The sequence below is a fragment of the Myripristis murdjan genome, chromosome 21, assembly GCF_902150065.1.
Source record: "Myripristis murdjan chromosome 21, fMyrMur1.1, whole genome shotgun sequence".
Taxonomy (NCBI): Eukaryota; Metazoa; Chordata; class Actinopteri; order Holocentriformes; family Holocentridae; genus Myripristis; species Myripristis murdjan.
The window spans coordinates 15,199,268-15,224,390 of record NC_044000.1 but is presented as its reverse complement, the minus strand read 5'-3'; the positions used below and the strand labels follow the sequence as shown (position 1 = coordinate 15,224,390).

At 42.9% G+C, this 25,123-nt stretch overlaps 2 protein-coding genes across 2 annotated transcripts in view; one reads left to right on the top strand and one right to left on the bottom strand.

Annotated features, from left to right (window-relative positions):
• The first annotated feature begins 4,445 nt into the window (after positions 1-4,445).
• On the top strand, positions 4,446-16,644 carry LOC115380284 (WD repeat, SAM and U-box domain-containing protein 1-like). The gene is made up of 12 exons (XM_030081386.1): positions 4,446-4,605; positions 4,715-5,172; positions 5,296-5,483; positions 6,313-6,399; positions 8,159-8,252; positions 8,778-8,811; positions 8,973-9,013; positions 9,379-9,485; positions 10,130-10,159; positions 12,333-12,509; positions 15,774-15,908; positions 16,104-16,644. Exons 2-12 carry the CDS (start codon positions 4,775-4,777, stop codon positions 16,253-16,255), a joined length of 1,443 nt encoding a protein of 480 aa, XP_029937246.1. The 5' UTR covers positions 4,446-4,605; positions 4,715-4,774; the 3' UTR covers positions 16,256-16,644.
• Positions 16,645-17,705: 1,061 nt separating this feature from the next.
• Positions 17,706-25,123, bottom strand: part of tanc1b (tetratricopeptide repeat, ankyrin repeat and coiled-coil containing 1b) — a 113,655-nt gene continuing 106,237 nt past the window's right edge. Inside the window, exons 19-26 of the mRNA XM_030081385.1 lie at positions 24,986-25,119; positions 24,649-24,772; positions 23,965-24,140; positions 23,604-23,736; positions 21,460-21,551; positions 20,733-20,879; positions 19,512-19,612; positions 17,706-19,389 (exon numbers count right to left, since the gene is read on the bottom strand). Of these exons, the coding sequence (XP_029937245.1) occupies positions 17,805-19,389; positions 19,512-19,612; positions 20,733-20,879; positions 21,460-21,551; positions 23,604-23,736; positions 23,965-24,140; positions 24,649-24,772; positions 24,986-25,119 (2,492 nt within the window). The 3' untranslated portion in view covers positions 17,706-17,804. The remainder of the gene's footprint in view (positions 19,390-19,511; positions 19,613-20,732; positions 20,880-21,459; positions 21,552-23,603; positions 23,737-23,964; positions 24,141-24,648; positions 24,773-24,985; positions 25,120-25,123) is intronic.

The window sequence follows — 25,123 nt, the reverse complement described above, 5'->3', positions numbered from 1 at the left end:
CCTTTCTGATTGTCCTTTTGAGGTCACTGTGTTTGTCTTTATTAGATGTGTTCTGTAACTTGGCATGGTGCATCACAGTGGTAAAAGTGACTGACGATAGTCTTTGTCACCTCATCTTCTAAGTGCAGCAGCTAATTCTTGCACTCCAGAATGAACATTACAATGCATGGGTTTTCAGCAGCACTGTGGAAGCTATGCATCTTTAACCCTGGCTGCTCAAAAGTAAATACTCTTGCGCTGTTTTTATTTTCTGTGCATTTCTTTTGGATGTGGGTTGATATTCAGTTTTATCATTCTGTGTGACACTGAACAATTATTCTGACTGTTTTCTCATTGTCTGTGCCCTCATAGCGGCGAGGAGGAGTTGGCTCCGGGGATGAGACTGTGGCGGAAAGCGCTCAGTGAAGTCCGCAGTGCAGCTCAGCTGTCGCTCTGCATTCAGCAACTGCAAAAATCCATTGCCTGGGAACGATCCATCATGAAAGTAGTTAGTATCCCCAGAATTCTCTCTCTCTCTCTCTCTCCGCAAGGGGTTGTTTACATCTTCAGCAGATTTGTCAATGCATAAACACCAATTTATGACACACTGTAGAAATTTCCCACTAGGGTATAGTAACAGTTTCAAAGCATGCAGAATTCATGACATCTCTTACCAGTTTATAGGAGCTACTGTTTGAACATTAGATTATGATTGTGTATTGCCAGAGAACACACACAACATTTTAAATTATATTTTGGTGTGTTTCCAGTACTGCCAACTATGTCGAAAGGGGGATAATGAGGAACTGCTATTACTTTGTGACGGATGTGACAAAGGCTGCCACACTTACTGCCATAAACCCAAGATCACAACGATACCTGAGGGTGACTGGTTTTGTCCGGCTTGTATAGAAAAGGTATACCTTACTTGTTTGGTTGGCATGGCCTCAGTCAGCAATTACTCAGCCACAACATAGTTTAATTTAAAAAACAAAACAAAACAAAAAAAAGCCTTCACAAACTTAGCTTCCTCCGAATTCAACTGAACATAAGAAGTTTGGGCTGCTGTGACTGTACACTACTTGTTTGTGTATCTCCTGTCATTCAGGCAAGTGGTCAATCCCCCCGGCGTAAGAAGCAGCCGAGCCGAACAGCTGGAGGAGGGAAGAAAGGCATTGAGGTAAAACGGAGTAGGAAGTTTCCTGTGGTAGGAGAGCTCTGTGAGGATGAAGCTGCCAGTCCCAGTACAAGCAGCAGTGGCAGCAGTGGCAGCAGCTGCATGCCAAAGAAAGGTACCAAGGAGTCCAGAAAGAAGAAAGGAGAGGAGAGCCCACCCAGAAACCAGGCCAAGCACGACAGCCCTGTCTCCTGTGTGAAAAAAGCCAAAACAGCCAAAGACAACAGCACCAGTGAGCTGGCAATGTGTCGGTATGCCTGAAAACCCACTCAGACCACACACACACACACGCACACACACACACACGCAAACACACACACTACTAACATCTGCTTTATTCCTTCTAATTGGTAAGGTAAACGATGGAATAGGTCTCAGAACAACAAGAATAATTACATGAAGAGTGTAATCATTGTCCCAAAGGTTTGCCAACAGTATTTTTAGATAAGCCCCTGCAGTAAGAGTAAAGCATCTTAATGCATCCATGAATCTACCACCCTGCTAAAAAAAAATATCCATCTTACCATGTCATTTAGTCAAACAGTGAGTCATTAAATTGTATTTTTTTTTTTTTTTTAAATAAGTGGATAAATCTACTAATGTGGTGACATGATTCCAGTGGAAATGAGCTAGATATCATTAATGACACTGTGCAGTTGTCAAAATATGCCATTTCCACAGCAATATCCAATATCCTATGATTAGCTTGCTTCATATAAAGAAATGCATGCATTTTTAAGACTGTACATAAAAAATGGGACATAAGATATGCCTGTTCAAATTCAATTCACTTTTTACCCAGTTACCACAATACCACATAGTCAGCACTACAATGCCCAGTGGCCAGTAGAACAATAAGAAAACTGTACCAAGTTTTGAGAAAGTTGGCAGGGAGGCAGTGTCTAAACTGGAAACCAGCTCTCCAGTGCATCCATGTTGTGCCAGTAATGGAAAGTTCGCCACTTCTGCTGATAGGCACACAAAGTTTGACAGTGTAACATGAAGCTTTTTGGAAGTCATTTGCATTTTTGTGAGAAGCCACAAACGCTAATCTTACCACAAAGTTTTATGCAAATCCCTTCATAAGTTATTGATATTCTGCATGCAGACAGACATAATCGGGTGAAAAGATACCCCCCATCCAACTCCATTTGCAGAGGTAATGAATTTATTCCAGGCATTTTCTTGAATCCAATGACATTATCTTGAAACAAGTGGAGAGAAACTAGGAGAAAGAAAGTTCTCAAAACAGGTAAAATTGAACTGGAAAGAAATGAGATTATCTCACCCTGCTGTTGTTATTTCTGTTAAGGAAAACAGACTCAGTACTAGACATTAAATGGACCTGTATTGCAGTGCAGAGGATTAATCTTTGTTTACTGCATGTTCCCTCCAGAATGCTGCTGGCTGAGCTGGAGGCCCATCAGGACGCCTGGCCCTTCCTAACCCCAGTCAACTCCAAAGCTGTGCCCGGCTACAAGAAGGTCATCAAGAAGCCCATGGACTTCTCTACCATCAGAGAAAAGCTCATCAACAACCAGTATGTCTGTTTAAATTTAAGCACTTATCGTGAATTTCATATTGAAATACATTATATGTTTGCTGGTTTAGACAGTTTTTCAGAATAATATGTCTGAGCTGAACAGTATTTCTGTTATTCCAGGTACCTAAATTTGGAGACGTTCATCGTTGATGTGAACCTGGTTTTTGATAACTGTGAAAAATTTAATGAAGATGATTCTACAATTGGTCGAGCAGGCCACAGCATGAGGAGATTCTTTGAGAAACGTTGGACTGAACTGTTGAAGTTGAGATTTTAGTGGACTTTTTTTCTATCCTGGCTAGATGTCGCCACGTCCAACTCCATTTCCAGTGCGGAAGGCCCTCTTTTCTCTGGTGACACTAAATAAACACAGTTGTAATTCTAGATATTCATGCCACTGATGTACAGAGTGGGGGAAATGAACCTACTGTGGCTGGTAAGAATGTCACAAACAGTGGATGAGTGTCTTAAAGTGCAATACCATTTTCTGCATTAAAATGCACTGACTCTATAACTGTTGTAACTTGGAAATGAAGACTTCCACTGTAGATAGGTCTTTTACTTTTTTTATAAATACTATAGTGAATGTATTTATTTTGTTGAGTATTTATGTTGTAATGGTTCAGTGTTTGTTTTCTAAGAAAAAGGAAGAAATGGCAAAATTGCGTAAAAAAAAAAAAAAACAACCTCAAATCTAAAGAATGTTATATCAACCATTAAACAAGCCAATAAAAAGCACTGTTTACAGTTCTGACTCTAGGGTGCCAGTAGACTCACAATAATCCTATTAACCTGCATTTGTGAGTAAATGTATGTTTGTAATTGCTTACTCACAGGGTAGGCATCATCAACATGGGTATATATACTGTTCATTTATGCCAATATTTGCAAGTCTCATTTCTAATATGTATAATGTGTACATAGCCTACAGTACAGTCTTGTTATAAATATTGTTTATGCCTTAGACTGATTGTAGCATTTCATATGTCTTAAACTGATACATACACATTGCCTGTACTGTATATCCACTCAAAACACTGTGGTCTCCTCAGTATTGGTAGTGCCTGCCCTGCTTTAAGTGTGTGGAGGATGTTATTTCACTTTTTTTTTCCTTTCCCATTTTGAGTGTGTGTACTACAATGTCCGTACTGCACAATATACTGTAGGAAACCCGTATACGAAATTGTTTAAGTCTTGAAAGCTTTGTATTCTGAACGGAAGTGACATCAGTATGTTTCTTCTCCAAGCATTTTCCCTCAGCAAGCGAACCTTACTGGTCCACTGGTAGCATACCAAGCAATTTTGTCAAATCCAAGTCAGAGTACTTGAAGGTATTTTATTTATTGATATTGTGAAATGGGTAGCAACTTTTGTAGGAGCGTCATTTTTAAGTAGTGGGTGTGTGGCACGGGTGTAATAAAACATGTTTTTTTCCAAAATAGCCGCATTTACGCCTTACTCTCTCCCGCCTGGTGATACATGTCTAGAATACACCCAGAAATGTTCAAGTAACCTAGTCTACAATATCCATGGAAAGGCCAAAGGCAAAATATGCTCTGTACAAATAGACTATGCAAAGTGTGACGGCTGACATTTGAAAGGACAAACGCACTTTTGGATCGCGTCAAAACAGTCTGTAACTTGGAGTAATACAGGCCTATTATTTATTTGACTTCGCTCAGTGGATTTTTGGAAGCCAGCAGCTGAAAGTAATTCAGTTAATGAGTTTAGTTTGTATCGAGTTGGATCAGAGCAGCCACGTCACATAATTAGAGACGTCTCAACCAGTGTGAACTTTGGACATGAGTAACTTACTGTACCACAGCGTCACGTTGCTGATGAGGAACAGCTGCGGAGGAAGAGCTAGTGGGTGAAAAAGTTGGCCATAAGTGGTATTGACAGCCAGGTACGTGCTTTTGTTATCATTACTAATTAATTTACTATATTATAGCCGCCATTTAGAGTTTAATTAGCTTCACACCAATAGTAATGTGTCGTACTCGTTATTTTCACAGTCGAGTGTTTGGCCACTTTGCGCCACCTTGTGAGTGAAGTGTCGCCCTTGCAGAGCCAGCATGGTGTCAGTGGTCCGCTCCCTTCGACACCACAGCGACGAGGTAACCTGTTGTGCCTTCTCCCCGACTCTGTTAGCGACGTGTTCCGGCGATAAGACAGTTCGCATTTATGACACCGCTGACTTCTCCGAGCTGCCGTACTCGCCCCTGTCGGGTCACGGCTACGCGGTTCACTGCTGCTGCTTCAGCGCCTGCGGCAGCTACCTGCTCACCTGCTCCACAGACGGCTCCACCATCATCTGGAGCGCGGCGACAGGTGAGGCGGCCGCAGCGCTGCAGCACCCGGACCGCAGTCCTGTGCGAGTCTGCGCACTGGCGCCCGACTCTTCTCTCCTGCTGGCCGGAGCCTGCGATGGCACCGTGGCCATGTGGAACTTTGACTCCAAGACACTGCGCAGGTACTGCACAGTGAAACATAATAAACCGTATAGCCTCACATTGTCTTGTTACGGGCGAATCAAGGGAAACCTTTCCTGACAGCGCCCCATGTCCCGTGCTGCGTCTGATCTTCTCTCTGGCAGATGCAGTGCAGTAAGTGAGGCCAGTGTGGTGGCTTGTTGCTTCTCCCCGTGTGGCCAGATGTTTGTGACTGGCTGCACCAAAGGAGACATCAAACTCTGGGACTTAGATGTGAGTCTCCTCCATGCTGAGAAAGACGCCCACGACCTGGGAGTCACCTGCTGCAGCTTCGCACCCCAGTGTGAATTTGGTGAGACCATATGAGCTCACTCACGGGACAGATTGGTGACAAATTAAAGGAAAAAAAAAAAAAAAAGAACAACATAAAGTGTCTTAGTAAGGTGTTGGGCCATCACAAGCCCCCAGAGCAGCTTCAATGCTCTTTGGAATAGATTCTCCAAGTGTCTGTAACTCTATTAGAGGGAAGGAATGCCATTATCCCAAAAGATACTGTGCATAGAGAGGGATATTATAAAAAGTGATGTGGTGAGATGAGTCATCATCATGTTCTGATGGCGGTGGTCTCTTCCAGGGTGACAACGCCCCCATCCTCAGGGCAGGAGGGCTCACTGAATGGTATGATGAGGATGAAAATAATATATATCATTTGGATCTCAGCTCAATTTAACACCTACCAGAGATTTCGTGCTGATGTGGTAGACGGCGTTCCCCAACACTGTCATTAAAACACCAACTGAGGGATTATCTTTTGGAATGATGGTGTTCCATCCCTCCAGCAGAGGTCCGGAGACTCGGAGAATCTGTGCCAAGGAGCTTTGAAGTTGTTCTGCTGGCTCATGGTGGCCCAACACCTAAGACATTTAACGTCGATTTTTCCTTTAGATTGTTGCCCATCAGTACGTCTATCCCGTCTTTATGCCAAATACAATGCGGAGAAAAGTTTGGAATGTTAATGCTGTACCCGTCCACTTCTCAACGAGGCCAAGTTTTATTGCTTACTGTTGTTTATTGCCAGACGCCTTTTGTTACTGGGATAATTTCCTGCTTTTTCTGGTGCAACATCCAGGCCAGCATGATTGCTCTGATGGAGGGGTAAATGTGCTGTTTTCGCTCTGCAGACGGCTGCTGTGTGGAGTTTCGATTGGCCTCCTGCGGACAGGACAGCCAGCTGAAGATATGGATTGTTTCCCAGCATGGAGGAGCAGGTAGGCTGACTGACCCCTCTGCTCCCGTCTCCAGCCACAAGCTCTCTTGCTCCACCGCCCATTAGAGAGAGAAAGAGAGAAAGACTTGCTGACTGCCTCAACCTTGAGATCTTTCTGCAGAATAGAATGATTTTATTAGTGTGTAGAATAAATCAGCTGGAGACAGACTCATTAATAATGGATCACTTTAAGACACTCTGTTAAAATACAGCTGCACCAGCAAAGGACACCTCTGTGTGTGTGTGTGTGTGTGTGTGTGTGTGGACGTAGATAGTGAGAGGAAATCAGGTGCATATTGCATATTTGATGTGGCAGTTACATCTTGTAAGATCAAAAGCAGAACAAGAGCATTACAACATTACAAGTACAGTGTTTTTTTAGCTAAGTGTCTGCTGTTTGAGAGAGGTTGTATTACCAGGCAACAGGCAGTGCTCTCTTTATGGGATACGTATGTGCCATGTTGTTTTGTACGATGTATGTGTTACCGTGGTAACAGCTGTTCCTGGGAAGATTGTGATTTTTGCCCTGAGTGGTGACCTGCTGTGGTCCGCAGGGATTTTTAATCTCTGAGCATCCTCTAGAAAGGACACAGAAAAATTGTCATTGTTAATATCTCTTTAGTCTCCCTCCTTCTGCTCTTTCTTGCCACCAAAATGCAGCTTTGTTATTGGGTATGTTCACTTTATGACAAACGTGCTTTATTAAACGTGCTTCATATCATATTTGAATTGGAGGATTGGAGGCTTGAACCCCCGGCTTGTCTCATCTGCTCTGTTATGAGAAGGAGACGACAGCGCAAATGATTTGGGAAACGAGGACCAGACAATGTGCAGTCACCGTACAGCATTTGCTACTCATTGCCGTGTAATGACTGTATTGTGATGGCTCCATATTCAGAGGCAATTGTCTTTTCCAGGCATGTTTGGTGGCCCCCATGGGTCAAATTCTTATTGTCATCATTTTTGCTGCCCTCTTTTATGTCAGGAAGCCTTTATTTCACCCACCTCTTTATGCTGACTCGTCCTCTGAAGCTTTTACACTACATGCCAGATTTGTTTTATTGCGGTGTCTCAGCTGCACAGTTACATTTTGTCAGGTTTAATAATGCATTTCAGTTTTTACTTTACTCAGTTGCACTCGTGTTTCATAGCTATCACATCTTGCATATGCATACAAATATCAAATTATATTTCCAGAGAGGCTGAAAATGTAATATTTTTAGCTGATGTCTTAAATGGTTGAGATTTGTGTTAATGCATGTGTGTGTACAGGCAAATTATATATGTGACAGGTCAGTTAGTTTTGTCACATAGGATTATTGCATATAGTTTTAGATGGTACTTAGAGCAGAATATTGTATGTTTTGGTGCGTTTACCCAAGTTTTATTTTAAAGGAAACATCCTCTTGATAAAAAACTTGCTGTGCAGCTGTCAGCACACAGCAGAGCTGATAGTGAGTCAAAGACAGTTATTGACAGAAAAGTTTGCTGTAGTCAGATTGCAGGGGGTAACTGAACAGACAGAGGTACTGATGCATTTTGAAGTGCGCCTGTGTGTGTGTGTGTGTGTGTGTGTGTGTGTGTGTGTGTGTGTGTGAGCGCGTGCGCGTGTGTCTAAAGTTTGTTGTGGCTAAATTGCAGGAGGTAGGTAGCTGATCAAACGGACAGACACAGTTGGGTTTTGAAGTCTGACTAACCGTGTGTGTGTGTGTGTGTGTGTGTGTGTGTGTGTGTGTGTGTGTGTCTCTATTGATCCTCAGCCAGTGACATGAAGCTGCTTCACACTCTCTCTGGCCAGTCAGCCCCAGTTCTGTCTTGTGCGTTCTCCTCTGATGGAGAGATGGTCATCTCAGGGTGAGAGACTGTCTCATTGGGTACTGAAAACACATTATTATTATTATTATTATTACTGCAACAGCCTTGATAGGAACTGATAAACACGACTTTGATTGGTAACTACATGTTTTCCAGTCAGTCTTATGTGTCTTATGTAATTTGTTTTTAATACTTGCCATGAAACCAGGTGCCTGTTTGCCAGAAAACACAATTTGAAACTCATCTTCCAAACATCAAAAATCTTTTAAAGTGCTAATTTTTCCAAGTTACAAACAGCAGATGCCACTGCTGATCTGTGATCTTGCTGTTTGCCTGTGTGGCCACTAGAGGAGTGTATTTTGTTCCGCTGGGCTCCTGCTGGGTTGTGTCTAAGATCCATGGCTTTAGTACCACACATCCAGTTTGCTGTTTGTAGCAGTTTGGCTAAACATATTAGCATAATGCAGATCTTTTGTCTGACTAGAATATTGTTTTCCCTGACTGTTCTGTAATGCATATCAATACACATATTTGCAGTAGTTTTTTTCTATGATTATTCAACAGCTCGGTGGATAAAAGTGTCACAGTGTATGATGCGGTAAGTCACTCACACTGCTTCGTCAATTTATTGAAATGAGTTGAGCTTTGTGCTGAAGTGAATCACTCTAAAGATTTCTCATGTAGAAATCACAGCCTCCTTAAACACAGAGATGCCAACCAGTCCTGTTTTGTCCATGTCTGTTTGTACTTATCTTACAGAACCAGGGAACCCTTCTCCACACTTTGAACCAGCATGATAGGTACAAGATCCGACCAAATCCGACCATGAGGTGTCAAACAAACACCACAATAGTACTTGCAGTGTTAGGAGATCAAAATGTGTGATTTACGCTTGATTAATTTTGCCTGAAGCGATGGATTCGATGGTAAATTCTCTGTCGCTGCTTGCCAGACAGTCATTCAAGTGGCACTGCAGGCAGGCACCAGCCGAGCGCTTTGAAGTGCTCGAGGAGGATTTGAGATATTGTTTGATCTAAGGCTGGATTTTTAACTGCAGAGAGAAACCTGACTTTTAAAGATCAGCCTGTCTGTTCCTGTGCAAACCAGTATTGGTTTGTCATGCACACCCTGTACGTTTCATCCCCGTTCCCATTCCCTCCCACAGGTATGTGACGGCTGTTGCTGTGTCTCCCACCATGCCCTGGATTGCAACTGGCTCCATGGACAAAACTGTGAAGGTGTGGAGAATAGGAAATGGAGACAGTGGAATTGGTAGGTACACAACATGGAATGATTTAGGTTGCTGCTGTTGCCCTTTAGAAACATTCAATAATTCCTCTTTAAGGGAGAGCATTATCTGTAGTCCAAAGCCATTTGGAGAGCCAGAGCTCCCAAAAGAGTGTTTTGGGAATGAGATATCCAGCAGGAGCAGCTCCTAATACATGTATATTGCTGTCTGACTGCAGCAGTTAGAGGAGGAATTGTGATTGATGTTTATTGGAGCAGCAGGGCAGAGTAACTTTGAGCCTCAGAGAGCTGTTGTCATGGAGCTGAGACCCTTTAAAAAAAAAAAAAAAAAAAAAAAAAGTTTAAAAGCCAAACTTGAAAGGCAATGTTTGGAATACAAAATAGAAAAGGTTCTGGACCAGAATGCAGTCTTCAGTCATCAGGAGGCCTCTAGGCTTCATCAGGGCAGCTCCCCATCTGCCATTAGTCAGGCTGATGTTGACGAAGCAAATTCCTGACTGTCAGCCTGTGTTTCTGACTCTCTCTCTCTCCCTTTTTCTTTTATCTTTACACCACTGGCTTTAATCGTTCTTTCTGTCTTTCTTTCTTTCTTCTTTCATTTGTCTTTTCCTTTGTTTGTTCTTTTTCCTCTACAAAATTAAAGTAATTCCCTTTTATGTTTTCCACAGAAGCCGAAACAACACAGACTGTGTGCCAAGGTAAATAAATCTGTTAACTGTTTTGCCCTTATAAATCCTTCACAGTTGCTCCTTTAGATTCTGTATTTTCATATGAATGTGCAAGTGTGTGAATGACTCAGATATTAGTGTCCAGCACAGGAGCTGGTCAGAGACTTGGGAGTGAGTTGTAAAGAGAATGGTTGGTAGTAAAGGCTGTGTCCAAGTGATGAAACATTTTGGTCTGCAGTGAGGCTCCAAAAGGTTTCCATGCTCTTGGCACAGTCTTTTCATGACTCAGCCTTCTGGACAGGCAGAGTCCCCGCTCTATCACAGAGTTGGAGAGAGGAGGTGTTGCTCTACATACTGTCCATGCCGGCTTGATAAGTGGGGCATCCACTGCAGAGTACAGTGGTCTGGAATAATATATCCACTGATAGTGCTGCTGTGCTGTCACAGTGCCACAGGGCAGCACTGCCGAATGATTACAGTATGCAGTATAGACTTTGCTAGTTAAAGGAAAAATCCACCCTACAACACTAACATTGTTGAAAAAGCTGTTGGCAATGGACAGTGCATTTCATTTTGTTGTGTGGTGGTGCATAATAGTTTATCACTCATTGGCACTGAAGAAGCCTTGAAGGGGGAAATGTCTGTCACAGCATCAACCTTTTACCTGCAAAACATGAGTGCATGAGTAGACACTCGGTGCACACTTGGTCAGTGCACCTCCACAATCCAGAAGAAACCCCCCATCCTCTCCTGTGCTGTATTTGTCCCCTACAATTGAAGATTGGGCAATTTCTCAAACTCTGCTTGCTCCTTTTGGACAGAACTTGGGGAGATGATGGATTTTGACATTGGGGTCCTCCTTTTTGAATATAAATCTCATGGTCCCCCACAGCACCAACACCAGGCCTTCAAGGCCCTAATCTTCACTCTAAATATCTCAGATACTGCCGAGTCAACTTTATTGAACGTTTGGGGAAATGCATTTTTACACTGATATCTAGTGTCTACCAAATGATTTACTTATTTCAGTGGTTGGTTATCAAGACATCTCATGGAGATATTTCCCATACAGCTACAATGGAGTTAGAATGTATAAAATGCTTAATCAGTCTAAAACATAAATGATAAGGTCTTCTGTCCAGGTTATTTTTTTTCGATGGATAGACATTTTGCACCAACATTTGCACATTGCAAATGTTTGTGATACAATGAGTGATACAATAAGAAATCCACCATATAGGAGGCAGAGGTGACCAATTTCTTCACTGACAGAAGCCTTAATAGTCCAGAATGCAATGCAGCCACAAGATGTGCACTCTTCCTGACTGGAAAACCTTGCTGTCATGCTGTTTCAACACGATTGCAATCACCGTCACCATTATACTGTCACTATTATTGCAATTACACACGCTGAATGTGACAAGTTCAGGCACATTCTCTTGGGGCTGTCAAAAAGACATTCTGGGAAGTAAAGGAAATCGCAAACTAGAAGTAGAAAAGGCAGTTTGAGGGAATAGTGAGTGCATCAAAAAATTAAATTACTACTCTTTATCAGAAAATAACTCCTGGAACACACTCAGCATCACATACTGGTAATGTTTAACTATGGAGATTTTTCCAGTCAGAGTATAATCCTTTGTGGAGACAAAAATGCATAGATTGAGAATAATTTATCTGACAGATAGGAGGATATTTAAGCAGAGGAAGGTGAAGGGGAAAGGTCAGAGAAAGCAAACATGTGGTTGGCGTAGTAAAGCGACACGCCTCCCAGTCCTCAGGCTTATCAGTCACATGGCTAATGATGGGAGATGGGAACCATGAGGGTGCTGTGAGGCGTCATTAGTAGGCCCAGCACACCACAGGCCAGTTTATCTCAGCCACGTATGATAAATGATAGCTGCTCACTTTGCAGGGTGTCATGTGAAGGTTGATGAGCTGCGCGCTGGCACAGTTTGAAATAACACAGCCCTGGGTTTGGTTTTTTTCCCCTCTCTTTTTGGGGGCTACGCAAACAGGGATGCATCTGGAGTGCACTTGTGTCACAAAAGTAAGAGCATCACTGATTTCCCTATCAGCCGAGAGGGAGGGTGTCCTTTGTGTAGAATGTGTGGGAAGTGGTTTGCTTGGATCAGATAAGTTGTATTGCAGGAGATGGGGGTATTATTGCAGAGCACTTCCTCCCTTCCTGTTGTGTGTTCTGCAGGAAGGAAGTTGCCGGGTCACTCCAGGCTGCTGGTTGCTGATTGGTCGGAGGAGGATGTGGGGACTTGGCTGCGTGAGGAAGGGCTGGAGGAGCTTGTCAGCATCTTGAAAGTCAACAACATCGATGGACCGGAGCTCAGCCAGCTGAACAAGGAAACAGTGGCTGAGCTGGGAATTGGTAAGAATAAAATAAACAGCACAAACACATACAGTAGTGTACAGTACACAAACACACTACAGCACACAGATAAATTAGGATTTTGTGCTTTGTGGGGATTTACTTTTTTGTCCTAAAAAAATGATCAGCTTATATCAGAAAGCATGATGCAGGGGGGCTTTTATCGATGCTTTGATCTTAAAACGTCTCCCTAAATAGTGAATGTGATTTGGGAACATCAAGCTACAATGTTACTATCTGCTTATATAATCACATTGTAAGGACAGTAGCCCACCAGATGACCTTTACAGTGTGTCACAAACAATGATAATCCTTCTGAAAATACGATTAGTGGATTATTTGGACTTGGCCAGGGTCTCAGTGTTGAAACGTCTCCATACATATCCAGAAAACAAAAGCACTTCTGTCTGTAGTGGACAGACATGTAGAATTACACGTAACGCAATAGCATGAAGTATACCAGGGTTCAGCGTGTGGTATAACATCATATGGTGATACTGTAATGATGTTATGACACTAGACATCGTCTGAGATTTTGGATATTATAATATGATATGACGTGTTGTCTTTTCCTAGTTTAAAAGGCTACAGTAAAGGGATGCAGTTTGCTGAATTTAATGGACTGCTCTAGCTGTTATGTTATTTGCGCCTATCTACTTGGTCATCATATCCACATCACTGATTATATATCAAAAATCTCTTATGCGTAAAGCACCAATAGCCATCGCTACAATGTTATAATAGTGTCTTAATACTGATATCAAGGATTTCAGTCAAAGCCGTCTTGATAATTGATTTTGTCTGTTTTGCCCAGCCCTTGTACATTAGTTTAAGCAAAGTAATCTCCTGTCTTTTCAGTATGTACGCTCCGACAGGGCACAGGCATTGCCAATTGTTGTATAAATGCCATATTGGCCAACAGAGCTGACTGTATTGTTATTATTGATACTTTGGTGTGTGCCAGCAATACTCGAGCTGCATCACAGTTACACATGTAATCACAGTAAGAAACACTCTTTCGGCCACTATACCTGTATTGATTTATATTGGAGACCAAACCACCTCCACAGTGGCAGCTATCATGGGCTGCTCAGCTATGCAAATGGTGTCCCATGGACTGAACATCTCCTTTCCATGTCTTTAGTATGGAGAACAGCTCTCCTCATCGCCAGATAATCAGCACCAGGGAAACAGCAGATTGCCATATGTACAGTCCTTTTTCTGCTGTGCACCTAACCAACTATCATTTTTTATGCATGCTGTTTGTGTACATGTGGGCACATGCATACACACACACACACACACACTTAACTCACACACACAACTGAAATTAGATTCCAGCCCACTGTATGAAATATTCATAGATCTTTTGAGTGAGGGCGAAAAAAGTTCCTCTGCGATTATAATTCAATGCATCTCTGTGGAGACTTAGGCAGACTCATTATGTACTCCATACCCCCCCTCCCCCAAGCCCCACCACCCGCCTACCATCTTCCTCCCTCTGGCCTTCGCTGTGAAATAGTACAAAATGTGGATCCCATGCCTGCCTCAAACTGCAGTTTTATTGTAACATCTCATCAAATTACCAGTTGAAATGTAAATCGGACAGTGTAGCAGTTAGGAGTGTGCTTCCTGACTGATCCTATAAGAAATATGGCAACTTATAGGAAGCTTGAAAACAGACTGCTGTGTTGAGCTGCACAGTTCTTCCATAATTATAGAGTTGGATGATGTAACGGGTTGAACATGTTAGATTGAGAGAAAACAGTTTTGACTGAGCACTTCTCTCCATTCCCGTGAGATCACCGATTGTGATTGTGACAGTGGGCCTCGGCTGCTGTCTCTGCTTAACATTTCACTCTTACCGCAGCTCCGGAATCTTCTCACCGCTGTTTCTTAGGGCCCCTCCACATGAATAGAGCTTTACCAAGGCACTGAAGTCATCATAACCTGCTGCTGGATGATGTGTGCTGGCACGCACTCACCCTGTCATGCCAGCTGCCTGCTTGGTGTATGTGTGTGTGTGTGTGTGTGTGTATAGGGGAAAGACAGAGACTCAATTAGAAACACATTATCCCACGAGTGCCAAAGCACTAAGCAACAGCATTTCATTTCCTGCTGTATTCCAAGTGAAAGAGCCAGCGCTCAATAAGGACAGTTGTTGATTGCAAAGATTTCTCCAGTTTGTCAAAGTGGGAGGCTTTTTGCCCATTTATTTGTTATTTTTCATCACTGCAGACTCCAGGCATTAAAATGCCACAGTAGCTGCTCTCACTGAATCACACCCTGTCTTTGCACAGCACTATCTGTACGAGACCCGCGCCACCATAGCGGTGCCACTCGACACTCACATGCCACTACTGATGTGCAGCTGTGAAGACGGCCTCGGTACCAGTTGGTTGTGAAATTGTGAAATGGGCATCCTGCACATATTGTCAGGGTCATTTGTGTTGGTCAGGTCTGTTCATATGGGTGGGGAACAACAAACTGAAAGGGTGAAATTTCTCTCAGTAGGGAGAGGTCTGCTGTGTTCAGAGTAGTTTTTTGGGGGGGGTGGGGGGGCCTGAATGAGTCACAGCTCTTTTCTTGAGCAGGACAATGAGAGATGTTACATTGAACTACAACCAACATAAGTCCTCAGGGAAGACTCCTGCCTGCTGTCAGACAGCACGGTTGTAAACCCATCGACACGTCGCGAATGTGTCTCACTTTTGTCTCTGGGCACAGATGGATGAAGGAGAGGTCCAGATTTATTCCTTTGTCCATGTTATCTGAGATACCCAGAGAGGACGACGTCTTTCTGTTGGGTGTCTGTCACCTTGCCCATCCTGCAGTTCCACACAGAGATACTGAGGACTCGCCTCTCTGTGGAATAACATTAACATAGCAAAGTTAAATTTGAGTGTCAGTAGATTTTGAATGCGGCAGTAAACATTTACAACATTTTCTGAGTACAAATAGTACAGATGTTGGCAAAATTCAGGTGTAAATAATTCATATTGTTTAGTGGTACTTCAAACAAGTAGCTGTATCTTTAAAGATAAGCAGCACATATTTTTTTTTAAAGTATTCAGACTTTAGTTTTTCATTTGCCCAGGTTTGTATGAACTACTGTTCTGTCTAAAATGGTAGATAAATGCACAGTTCAGTAAAAATATTGGACACATACTTTTAATTCACGAACATCTAAATATTACAAGAAAATGTGCTGCATGTAATATTATTCACCAACCATGAATACTGAACAGAGTGTTGCTTTTTCAGAGTCAGTGGGCCTGCGTGGTCGGCTTCTGAGGAAAATTGAGGCCCTGAGGGTGGAACAGAGCGGTTCAGAGGCCCCAGATGAGTTTCTGTGCCCAATCACTAGAGAGCTGATGAAGGATCCAGTCATTGCAGCAGGTTAGACAACCAGTGCTATGAAAATTTCAGCTTTCCAATGTCCCAGATTATAAAAGTAAACCACACAGTAACAATTTTTTATTCTGGTGTCTGCTGTTGAATTGTTAGTCCTAGACAGCCACAATTATCTTTCCTATATTCTGTATTCTACCTCGGTATTTCAAATATAAGGTATAATGTGTGTCTAATCAACAGATGGGTATTCCTATGAACGAGAAGCCATTAAAAGCTGGCTCACAGCCAAGAATAAATCCAGCCCCATGACGAATTTGCCCCTCCAGACAACGCTCGTCACCCCGAACAGATCTCTGAAGATGGCGATAGCACGATGGAAGTCCAGCCAGTAGACTGCGGCTCATGTTAAGCCCATTTTTCAAAAACCAACCATACAGGTACTTCATTATTAACAGTACTAATTGCTCATCTGATAAGAAGTGCCCTTATCTTTTGAGTGAGGGGAAAAATGAATGTAATAGTTTTTGGAAATCAAAAGGCTAATGGATATTTGCCCGTTCTAATAACCAGTCCTGTTTATAAATTATTGCCTGCATGGCTGCCAACTGTCTGGAATGATACATCCAAAGATGCCATCCTTTAATTACATTGAATTATGTGTTGATATATCACCTACTCTTCAGGCTTTTAGATGGTAACCAAGCACCCATAGACTGTTGATATTCTCTTCATGTGAAGTGAAACTGTCTCATAACTTAGAATAAAAGCTAGTAGTCCTGTATTTTTTTTCCTCAATGGGTCTTTATTTCTCCCATGGTGGCTATGGCAGTACTGTTCTATTACAGTATGTGATCACAGCTAATAAAGCTCACAATACTGAAAACATGGCAACAATTGCAATTGATACATAATACGTACATACATATTAAAATAGAGCTGATGGCAACGCGCCCCAAAACCATTTTTGTTTTATAGATTTTTTTCTCTTTATTATAAACTGCAATTGTAGCATGCACTTAAACTCAATATTATTTAATCATAAAATGTCTTAGTAGCTGTGCAAAAATAACTATACAAAATATATTGCTTTTACAATTAACCAAGCCATAGGCGCTGTAAATAAATTAAACTAGACAGCAACAACAAGCAGATAACAGAAAGACTTTGATTTCAATGTTAATGGCTGATTCATATAATGTACAAACATATTTAACAAATTCTTTTTTAGAATCTTTAACACCATCTGAACAAAATTGTGCATAAAATAACTCAAAATACACAGAATTTTGAACAGGTCAAAACATTTAACATAGACCTTCACTCCAAAGAAGAGAAAAGTACATATTTATAATATACACATTGTGAGGATCTACAACATCCTTCGTAAAACACAGGAATGCCCATCCTTTATACTTCCTTACACCTCCCATGTGAACAGAAACACTCTTCCTTATTTCTCTCCTCTCAGCACCATGGACAAAATGAACACAGTTCAAACCCCATTTCAAATCACTCATTTAAAATAGTTCGTAATAACATTACACTTTAACTGAATACGTTGTTTAAGCACTTGAACGGCCTAAATGCATATAAAGTGCTCGCTGTCACTGTTTCATTGATGAGGACTGTACAGAACAAGCCCAATGACTTTCTTCAGTGCAATGTCTCCAGCTTGGCTGAACGACAGGAGACATGTCATGTAACAAAAGCTGACATCCACAAGCGGTAGTTTTAGAGGAAATCTGGAGCAATCAGCACGCTGCATGTGGTCCATATTCACTCAGGAAAACAAACAGTTTGCATACTTCTTACAAGGTTTAAAATCAAAATGAATTTTCTTGCGCTGGTAAAAAAACAAAAAAAAAAAACAAAACAATTTCTCCTTAAACTTAACATTTTTGCTAGTGTGTGCAGTGTGTATGAAAAATAGGATAAATATCCCTACACATTTGACTCTATAAATGATCGCTTTGGTTTCATCGAAGCTACGTGAATGGCGGGATTATCTCGGGACAGGCCAGGCTGCTTGGGCTTACTGTCCATAAAAGTGTGCGACATAGCCAGTGCTGGCTTGGATTCTTTGTAACAGGTGGCAGCTTGGCAGAACTTCTCTGTGAATTCCTTGGCATGCATTCCGTTTTGCAAGCTACCAATTGCCATAGCACCCTGAGGTGGAGGAGGTTTGTGCTGCTCCTGGTAAGTGCTCGCTGTTTTGGCATAAGGCAGCTCACAGTTGACCGGCTGCAGGCCCATGGCTGACATGTTGTGACACACCAGTCCCTCAGAGGAATGGTTCTGCCAGTTGCGGCCAGTAGACTGCAGACCCTGGTGGCTCTGATGCTGCTGTATTTGCTGCTGCTGATGTTGCTGCAACTGCTGCTGAAAGCGTGCTGTCTTGTCCATGATGCCCATGAAAGGTCTGGGTTTGTACTCTGTAGAGTTGGGCTGTTGGCTGTGCTTTCCTTTGTCGGTGGTCTTGGTGCGAACATCGGGGCCCAGCTTACCGCTGTCTGATAGACTGCTGCTGGAGGCCAGGCTGCTGGTAGAACTAGACACCCGCATGTTGCTGCCTCCACCCTGGGACCCTACTGCCCCACAGCCGGCTTCCTTTCCTGGGTCGATATGGTTCCCCTGGGGCCCTGGGCCAGAGCAGGCCAGCCCATCCAGAGAGGAAGCAGAGTGGGCAGATAGCCTCTCTGGCCCCTGACCTTTTGAGCTACTGCAGGATGAATAAGAGGCCTGGGATGAATGGAGGCTCTCATTGTCGCAGTGGTGACCCATAGAGGTGGAGGCAGCCGCCAGTGACATGCGGTCGCCGTACACAGGCTCGTCGGCTGGGGTTGGTAAAGGGCTGATATCGATGCCAGGGCCTGGCTTCAGCATGCTGGACATGTGCCTGCTGGGCAGAGGGCTGGAGGGAGCATACTGAGACTGAGATTTGGCTCCCACTGAGCGGCCCCCACCTATTCCTCCTGCAGCCTGCATGGAGCTCATATGCTGGTTGGTCTTGACTATCTGGGCTTGTTTGGTCGACTGCAGAAGCAAGCCCTGTTGGGCCAGGGCCTCACGGTGCTCCCGAGGGTAACGATGGGAGGCCAGCCTGCTTGGGCCTGGGGGTGAGCTGGGCCTGGGACTCTGATTTTGATGGCTTTGGTTGTTGCTGAGTGAGTCAGGTGGCAGGACTCTGTTAAAAGAGTAGATATTTTGTGTCCAGCAGGCCTCAGTTCTCCTGTCATGGTGTGAGGTCTCCTCCTCCTCTTCCAGTATGTCTCTTTGGCCTTCTAGGCTCCTGACAAGGTTGTGCTCTGAAGGCTCCTCCTGCCCTTCTTCCTGCTCCTGGTCAGACTCATGGCCTCCTGATGCCTGGCAGGAGGCAGCAGCAGCCCCAGCTTGGCCTCCCTTGGTCTGGCTGCGCTGGGTCTGTTTACACTCCTCTTCGACTCGAGCCAGAAGACGACGAATCTCTCTGTTATTGGGGCACAGCTTGGCAGCCTCATGCAGGTCAGCCAGGGCCGCTGTAAACTGCCTATGGAGGGGAGGGAAGGAGAGAGACATAGTTACCACATATAGAACACATAATTCAACCCCAATAACAACCACTGTTATGTCCTTTATATGTGCCCCTTGGGCTGTGTTAAGTAGCTTTACCTGCTGCTCCTCTTAGCTCTTGCACGAGCGTAGTAGGCCTCGTAGGATTTGGGTTTCAGCTCCAGTGCCTTTGTTGCAAACTCCTCAGCCATTCCAAAATCCTTCAAAGAGAACAGAATCAAAACAACACAATCAATCACTGCATGTTCTGGCAACTAACATAATGGAAGCTAAAACTACCTCTGTAATTCAAGAGCATGGTATCTTTGTTGAATGTCCCAGACAGCCACAACCCCTTAACTGAACATTACAAATAGACATTTTTGTTAGGTTTTGTAGCTGGTAATATGTTAATTTCACCATTTGCTGCTGTTAATCAAGGTTTTTCTAATCACGAGCATTGTAGTACTGTAAGACAGTATGTAATAGCTGCACCGGGTCTGTGTCACACTCCCCTGTGTCTAGAGCGATAAAATACCAGGCAGGCTCCCAGCTGAGGTTACCATGGAAATGGACAACAAACCTCATGGTGCCTGTTTCGCTCAAGTCTCCCTGCTAATTCACAGCATGTAACCGCAACAACAGCTGGCTCGGTACAAATTGTCAAAACCTAGTTGCTAGATCCAGACTTACATGAACACTGATGAAAGAAACTTTTGTTAATGCAGAGATATTCAGAAATATGTTCATAGAAAAAAGCATGAATTGCAATTCTCTTCATGTTTGATCCACAGACTATGGAAATTAACCTCTGAGCACGCAGCAAACAGTCATTTTTCTTATCACTCAAGTAAAACATTTTCTGACTATTCAAACTTATAAAGGAAATGGCATTACTGCTTTACACAGTGAAACTCAGGCTCACTGAGGCATCAGGCTGGCACTTGCTTGAACTGAGATTGTTTCACAAGAAAAGTTCACAAGATTTAGCCTGCTGTCCAGTGTGTTTGTAGCTTTCTCTCCACCTCCTCGCTGTCTGTTACCATCTGAACACTGACAAGCTTTTGGCTATGCCCACACAGCTTAATCACTTCACATAGCTCCAGACAGAGATTTGTTCCTTTGTAACTTCTCAGAACTTTTTGGGATAGTATCCTGCAAAAACTAGTTTATTCTACATCAGTTATCTATACGTTGATGCCCCATGATAAACATGACATTGATGACACAAAAAACACTGGATGTGTGAAATCTTTTACCTCTTCGTCATTAACTGAGCAGCCTATAAATGTCAGTGACCGAAGAACATAGAAAAAAAAAAAAAAAAAAGTGGAGGCTTACATTGGTTTTTCTGCGACAGCGAGAGAGATTGAGGTACAGAGAGACCCTCAGCTCTTTAAATGCCTTCAGGTCATCCCCATACCCTTCTCTAGGAAACTTCCTCAGGGCGTATTGGTACCTCTGGGCCGCCTCTTTCATCTTCCCTTTCTGGAGGACACATAGAGGGCAAACAGGCAGTGAGGAGAAGATAGAACCAGAGGGAGAGCGGCAAACGAGGGGGAGAGAAAGAGGGCAAGGCATTTGCCAGATACTCCCACAATAGCTGTTCTCCAGCTCAAGCCCTCCCACCTCATCAATCACACACAGCCCATACACAGCCAACCACCTAAATCAGAACATCCACACACACACACATCCACACACACCGCTTGATTGGATCGTCCTTTCTGCCACAAAACTCAATCTGTTAAATGTCAGGCATCAATCATGGCTCCTTGTGTGAGCAGAGCAGAACATACACTTCCATAAATTTTTCTGCATTTCACTGAGCCTGTAAAAGATGACTATCACCTCATTTTTGTAAACTGAATTAAATTACATGTAGCTTCTGTACCTTTTCACTTCAATTTCAAATGAACGTAAAATAAATAAAATATGACATCGGATAAGGCTGTGTATTTCTCGCGGTGTAGTAGCAGTTTACAAGTATGAAATATTTTATTTACTCATCAATAGAGTGCTCTTAACTGTTGATGTTAGTATGATTTTTGTGTAAATGGCCTTGTACCTTGTAAAGCAGGTTGCCCTCTTCCATCAGCTTCTGAAGGAGGATGATCAGGATATCAGGCTTGGAGGTAGCCATGGCCCATGCAGCATTCCCTGTGGTGTGGTTGATGGGACAGAAACAAATAGAGGGATCTTGTGTTATATGGGTGTTGGTCCCAACAGAGAATGACTGTATTCACTGCAAATTGATACAAGGTAAAGTTACCTAAAGATTATACCTGATCGATCATAAGGCGACGTTCTGTAGCCTTAGATTATTGAAAGCAGTTAAGAAAAGAGTTACAGATGAGAGACTGAAGAGATAGGAAATCATGCAAAGACAAAGGAGAATTCATTTGCAGTGAAAGAAGGAACATGTTAAAATGGTCAAGGCTATCTCCACTCTAGTTTGGCAAGATACAATCACGTGTGCTAAAGCTTTTCACTCCTATTGTAATTGCCTCATAATTTAGCAGTGTGCGTGTGCAGCATACACTGTTAACTGTGCTAAAGGAAAATTTGAGATGCTGCCCATTAGCAATTTTCTGAGACAGTGGACTGCACTGCAGATAAGCCGCAGGCCCAGATAGCTCTGTGAATGTCATTTAGGTGATAAGTCACATTCTTAAATTACCCTAGCAGCACACCTCAGGGAGAAATGGAAGGACACACACATGTATTGACACACCCATAAAAGTGAACACACACATGTTCTCACATACACGTTCTCACACACACACACACACACACACACACTGACAGTGAACATATAAAAAGGATAGCAGGAATGGAAACAGGGTTTTGCCACAACATTCCACAACATTAGCCTCATCTTATCCCCAGTAACATGAGACACTTAGCAGGATAGGAATAATCCCTACATGGAGAGAGAAAAAAATAGTCTGCTCTTCAGTCTGTTTTTCTCACCGTTCATTATGACACAAAAGAACTCTGCAGACCCTGCAAGGGTCAAGGAATAGCAGCTGTCTTTGTGGCATTTAGTGATGAATGAACTCACTGACTTAACATTCCTTATCTGAATGTGGTAACATGACTGTAGGGGAGACCAGGGATGGTTGCAACAATTTTCGTTTTAATAGCTATGACTCAGGGACTGTTTGATACATCTCAATCTTTGGTACAAGGTACAGCTGTTGGTCTACTACTTATACTCGTATCAAGCACAGATTATTTAAGGTAATATCAAATACAAAGCTGCGCTGCTGAAACTGACCCTGCTACTGGGGTGAGTTGATAACAACTGGGGATAGCGGTCTCAATAAGAATATTTGCCAAAATGAGGCCTAAAAAAAGTTTTGAAAAGGACTGAGGTCAGGGAATCAGACACTGGAAAAAGTCAGACAGTTGACTTGGAGGATAGATGTCTGAAGGGGAAAAAAAAAGGAAACCTCTTTGTGTTGGATGCATTATTTCTTCTATGAATAGTCCATGCAAACTATTTTGTCTAAAAATCACTTGGTGATCCTTTAAAATTACCCTTTTGTAACATGTTCAGTATTGCATTTTCAAAACTAACATACAAATTTGCATTTTCTCTAGCTGTTTTGAAAGCATCCCTGGTAGCCATTCCATAGCTGTTTTAGCACATGCATTTGACATTAGCATGAATTGAAAGCATCAAATTTAACTAAAAGCATATTGTTATGTTATAAGTTGTGCCATTCCATTTACAACACTGTCAACCTGTTTCACACACATGGCTTAAGTCTAGTTCTTGTTTAAGGTTCAAGTTTTTTGTTAGGGTTAGGCTTAAGCTGTGTCTGTGAAACCAGCATTACAGCTGCTAACCAAAGTATAAACTTAATCAGAAATTTTACTTTATTTCAACCATTTGTTTTGGTGAAAAATTCCCTGTTGTTGTACACTGAGCCATGAAGCTTCTCCTGAGCTTAGGGAGGAAAATGGGCATTAATATTTGCAAACACTGATCACATCACCATAATGTAGCTCACTGGATTACAACCAACACTACATTACAACCATTCCCCGTCTTCCCTACATATGTGTACAGTGCCAATGCACTAACAGTGTAGAAAAGATTGTACATATATGTACTATGAACAGTACAGCAATGTGCAGTAAGCTGTACTTCTATATGCAGTGGACTATACATCTAGTGTGCATATTAAAAACCAGATTTCTTACCAAGCTTGGCCCCCTTCTTCAGCAGAGTTACCACCACTGAGGTGTTTCGACAGCCTATAGCCCGATCCAAAGGCCTCATCCCACTGTAGTCAACATGCTCTATCACTGCTCCTCTTTCCACCAAGTACTGGACCTACATGAGAGTACAACCAGTTAAAAATATACAACTGTCTAACAAACCTCATGTCTTCAGTAGAACACTTTACTAATGGACTGCGGCATGTCTTCAATAATGACAGAGTGATGCTTTTAGTTAAGACTAACTGAGAGGTGGGGTCAGTGTGCTTGTGTGTGTGTGGTCTTTGTATGTGTAGGTCTTCAGCAAAAATAGACACATTTCAGTGAGTGTATCTTCACGTACAATCTCAGCATCTCCATAGAAGGCAGCAAGGTCCAGCGGTGTTCGTCCATTCTTGTCTGTGTGGTCAATGCCCGCACCTTTCTCCACCAAAAACTGCACTACGTTCTTATGTCCTTTCAAACATGCCCAGCTCAGGGGCGTCAGTCCCTCCTTGTCCATCGAAGTTAAAGAAGCACCTTGGAGAGGAATCATAATCATTACAACTCCATAACAAAATACAAACTACTTAGCTTATTTAATACATCATCCAAATATTCATTGTCTTTAAAGGAATATTTCACCCATAATGCATAATACTGTAGCCACATGACGTCCAGAAAATCTCCTCATGTACAGCCTTATTGTGTCTATGAAACATAATTAGCATATGGCTGGATAGTGGATACCAGAAACTTAGATTATACTGCATGCTGAGTGTGTCACACACTTCTGCCACACAAAAAGAATACAACTTGGTGAGTACTTGATACTGACATGGAATTCTTTACAAAAAGAGAGAAGAGAAGTAGTCTTTCTTTATCTAATATTGCTTTAATATTGCAATATGGAAGAAGCAGTACACCAACAATGCCAAAGCTGCTAGTGTAGGCTAATTCAAAGAATATGGGGAAAGTACCAATGCATTATGTACCTTAAAGTTTAATTGTCAATTTACATGGTGGTGATAATGTTGTTGTAGCTCACCTTTAGAGAGCAGGAAGTCAACAGTGCTCAGGTGGCCCTCACAGGCAGCCACCATGAGTAGCGTCCTGCCCTGCTTGTCACTGATGTTCACATCAGCACCGTGCTGCAACAGCAACTCCGCAATCTAAGACACAGACAGAAAATGAAAATGACAGAAATGACGCACACACGTGCATGAACATGTGCTCTCAAACACAAGTGGTCACATTGATTACTGTATGTCCCGTGCCTTGCGGTGAAGTGTAATTGCCTCTTTGAAGTGTAACTGTAGTTTGGAGCCGTGTGGGTACGGTGGGAGAGCTTGTCTGGTAAAGAGGAGTCACTCAGTGAGTCTCACCTGCCAGTGTCCCTGTCTGACGGCACAGAACAGAGGAGATACCCCCCGCCGGTTGACCTGCTGCACCACGGCCCCCTGCTCCAGCAAGAAGCCACATACCTCCACCTTCCCCCGGCCTGCTGCTGCTGTCAAGGCTGC

Bases quoted from the DNA above. Each gene is read 5' to 3' on its own strand.
- LOC115380284 (XM_030081386.1), top strand. From the start codon at position 4,775: ATGGTGTCAGTGGTCCGCTCCCTTCGACACCACAGCGACGAGGTAACC. The intron at 9,014-9,378 runs GTACAAGATCCG...TCCCTCCCACAG, and splicing joins ACTTTGAACCAGCATGATAG to GTATGTGACGGCTGTTGCTG. The intron at 10,160-12,332 runs GTAAATAAATCT...TGTGTTCTGCAG, and splicing joins AACACAGACTGTGTGCCAAG to GAAGGAAGTTGCCGGGTCAC.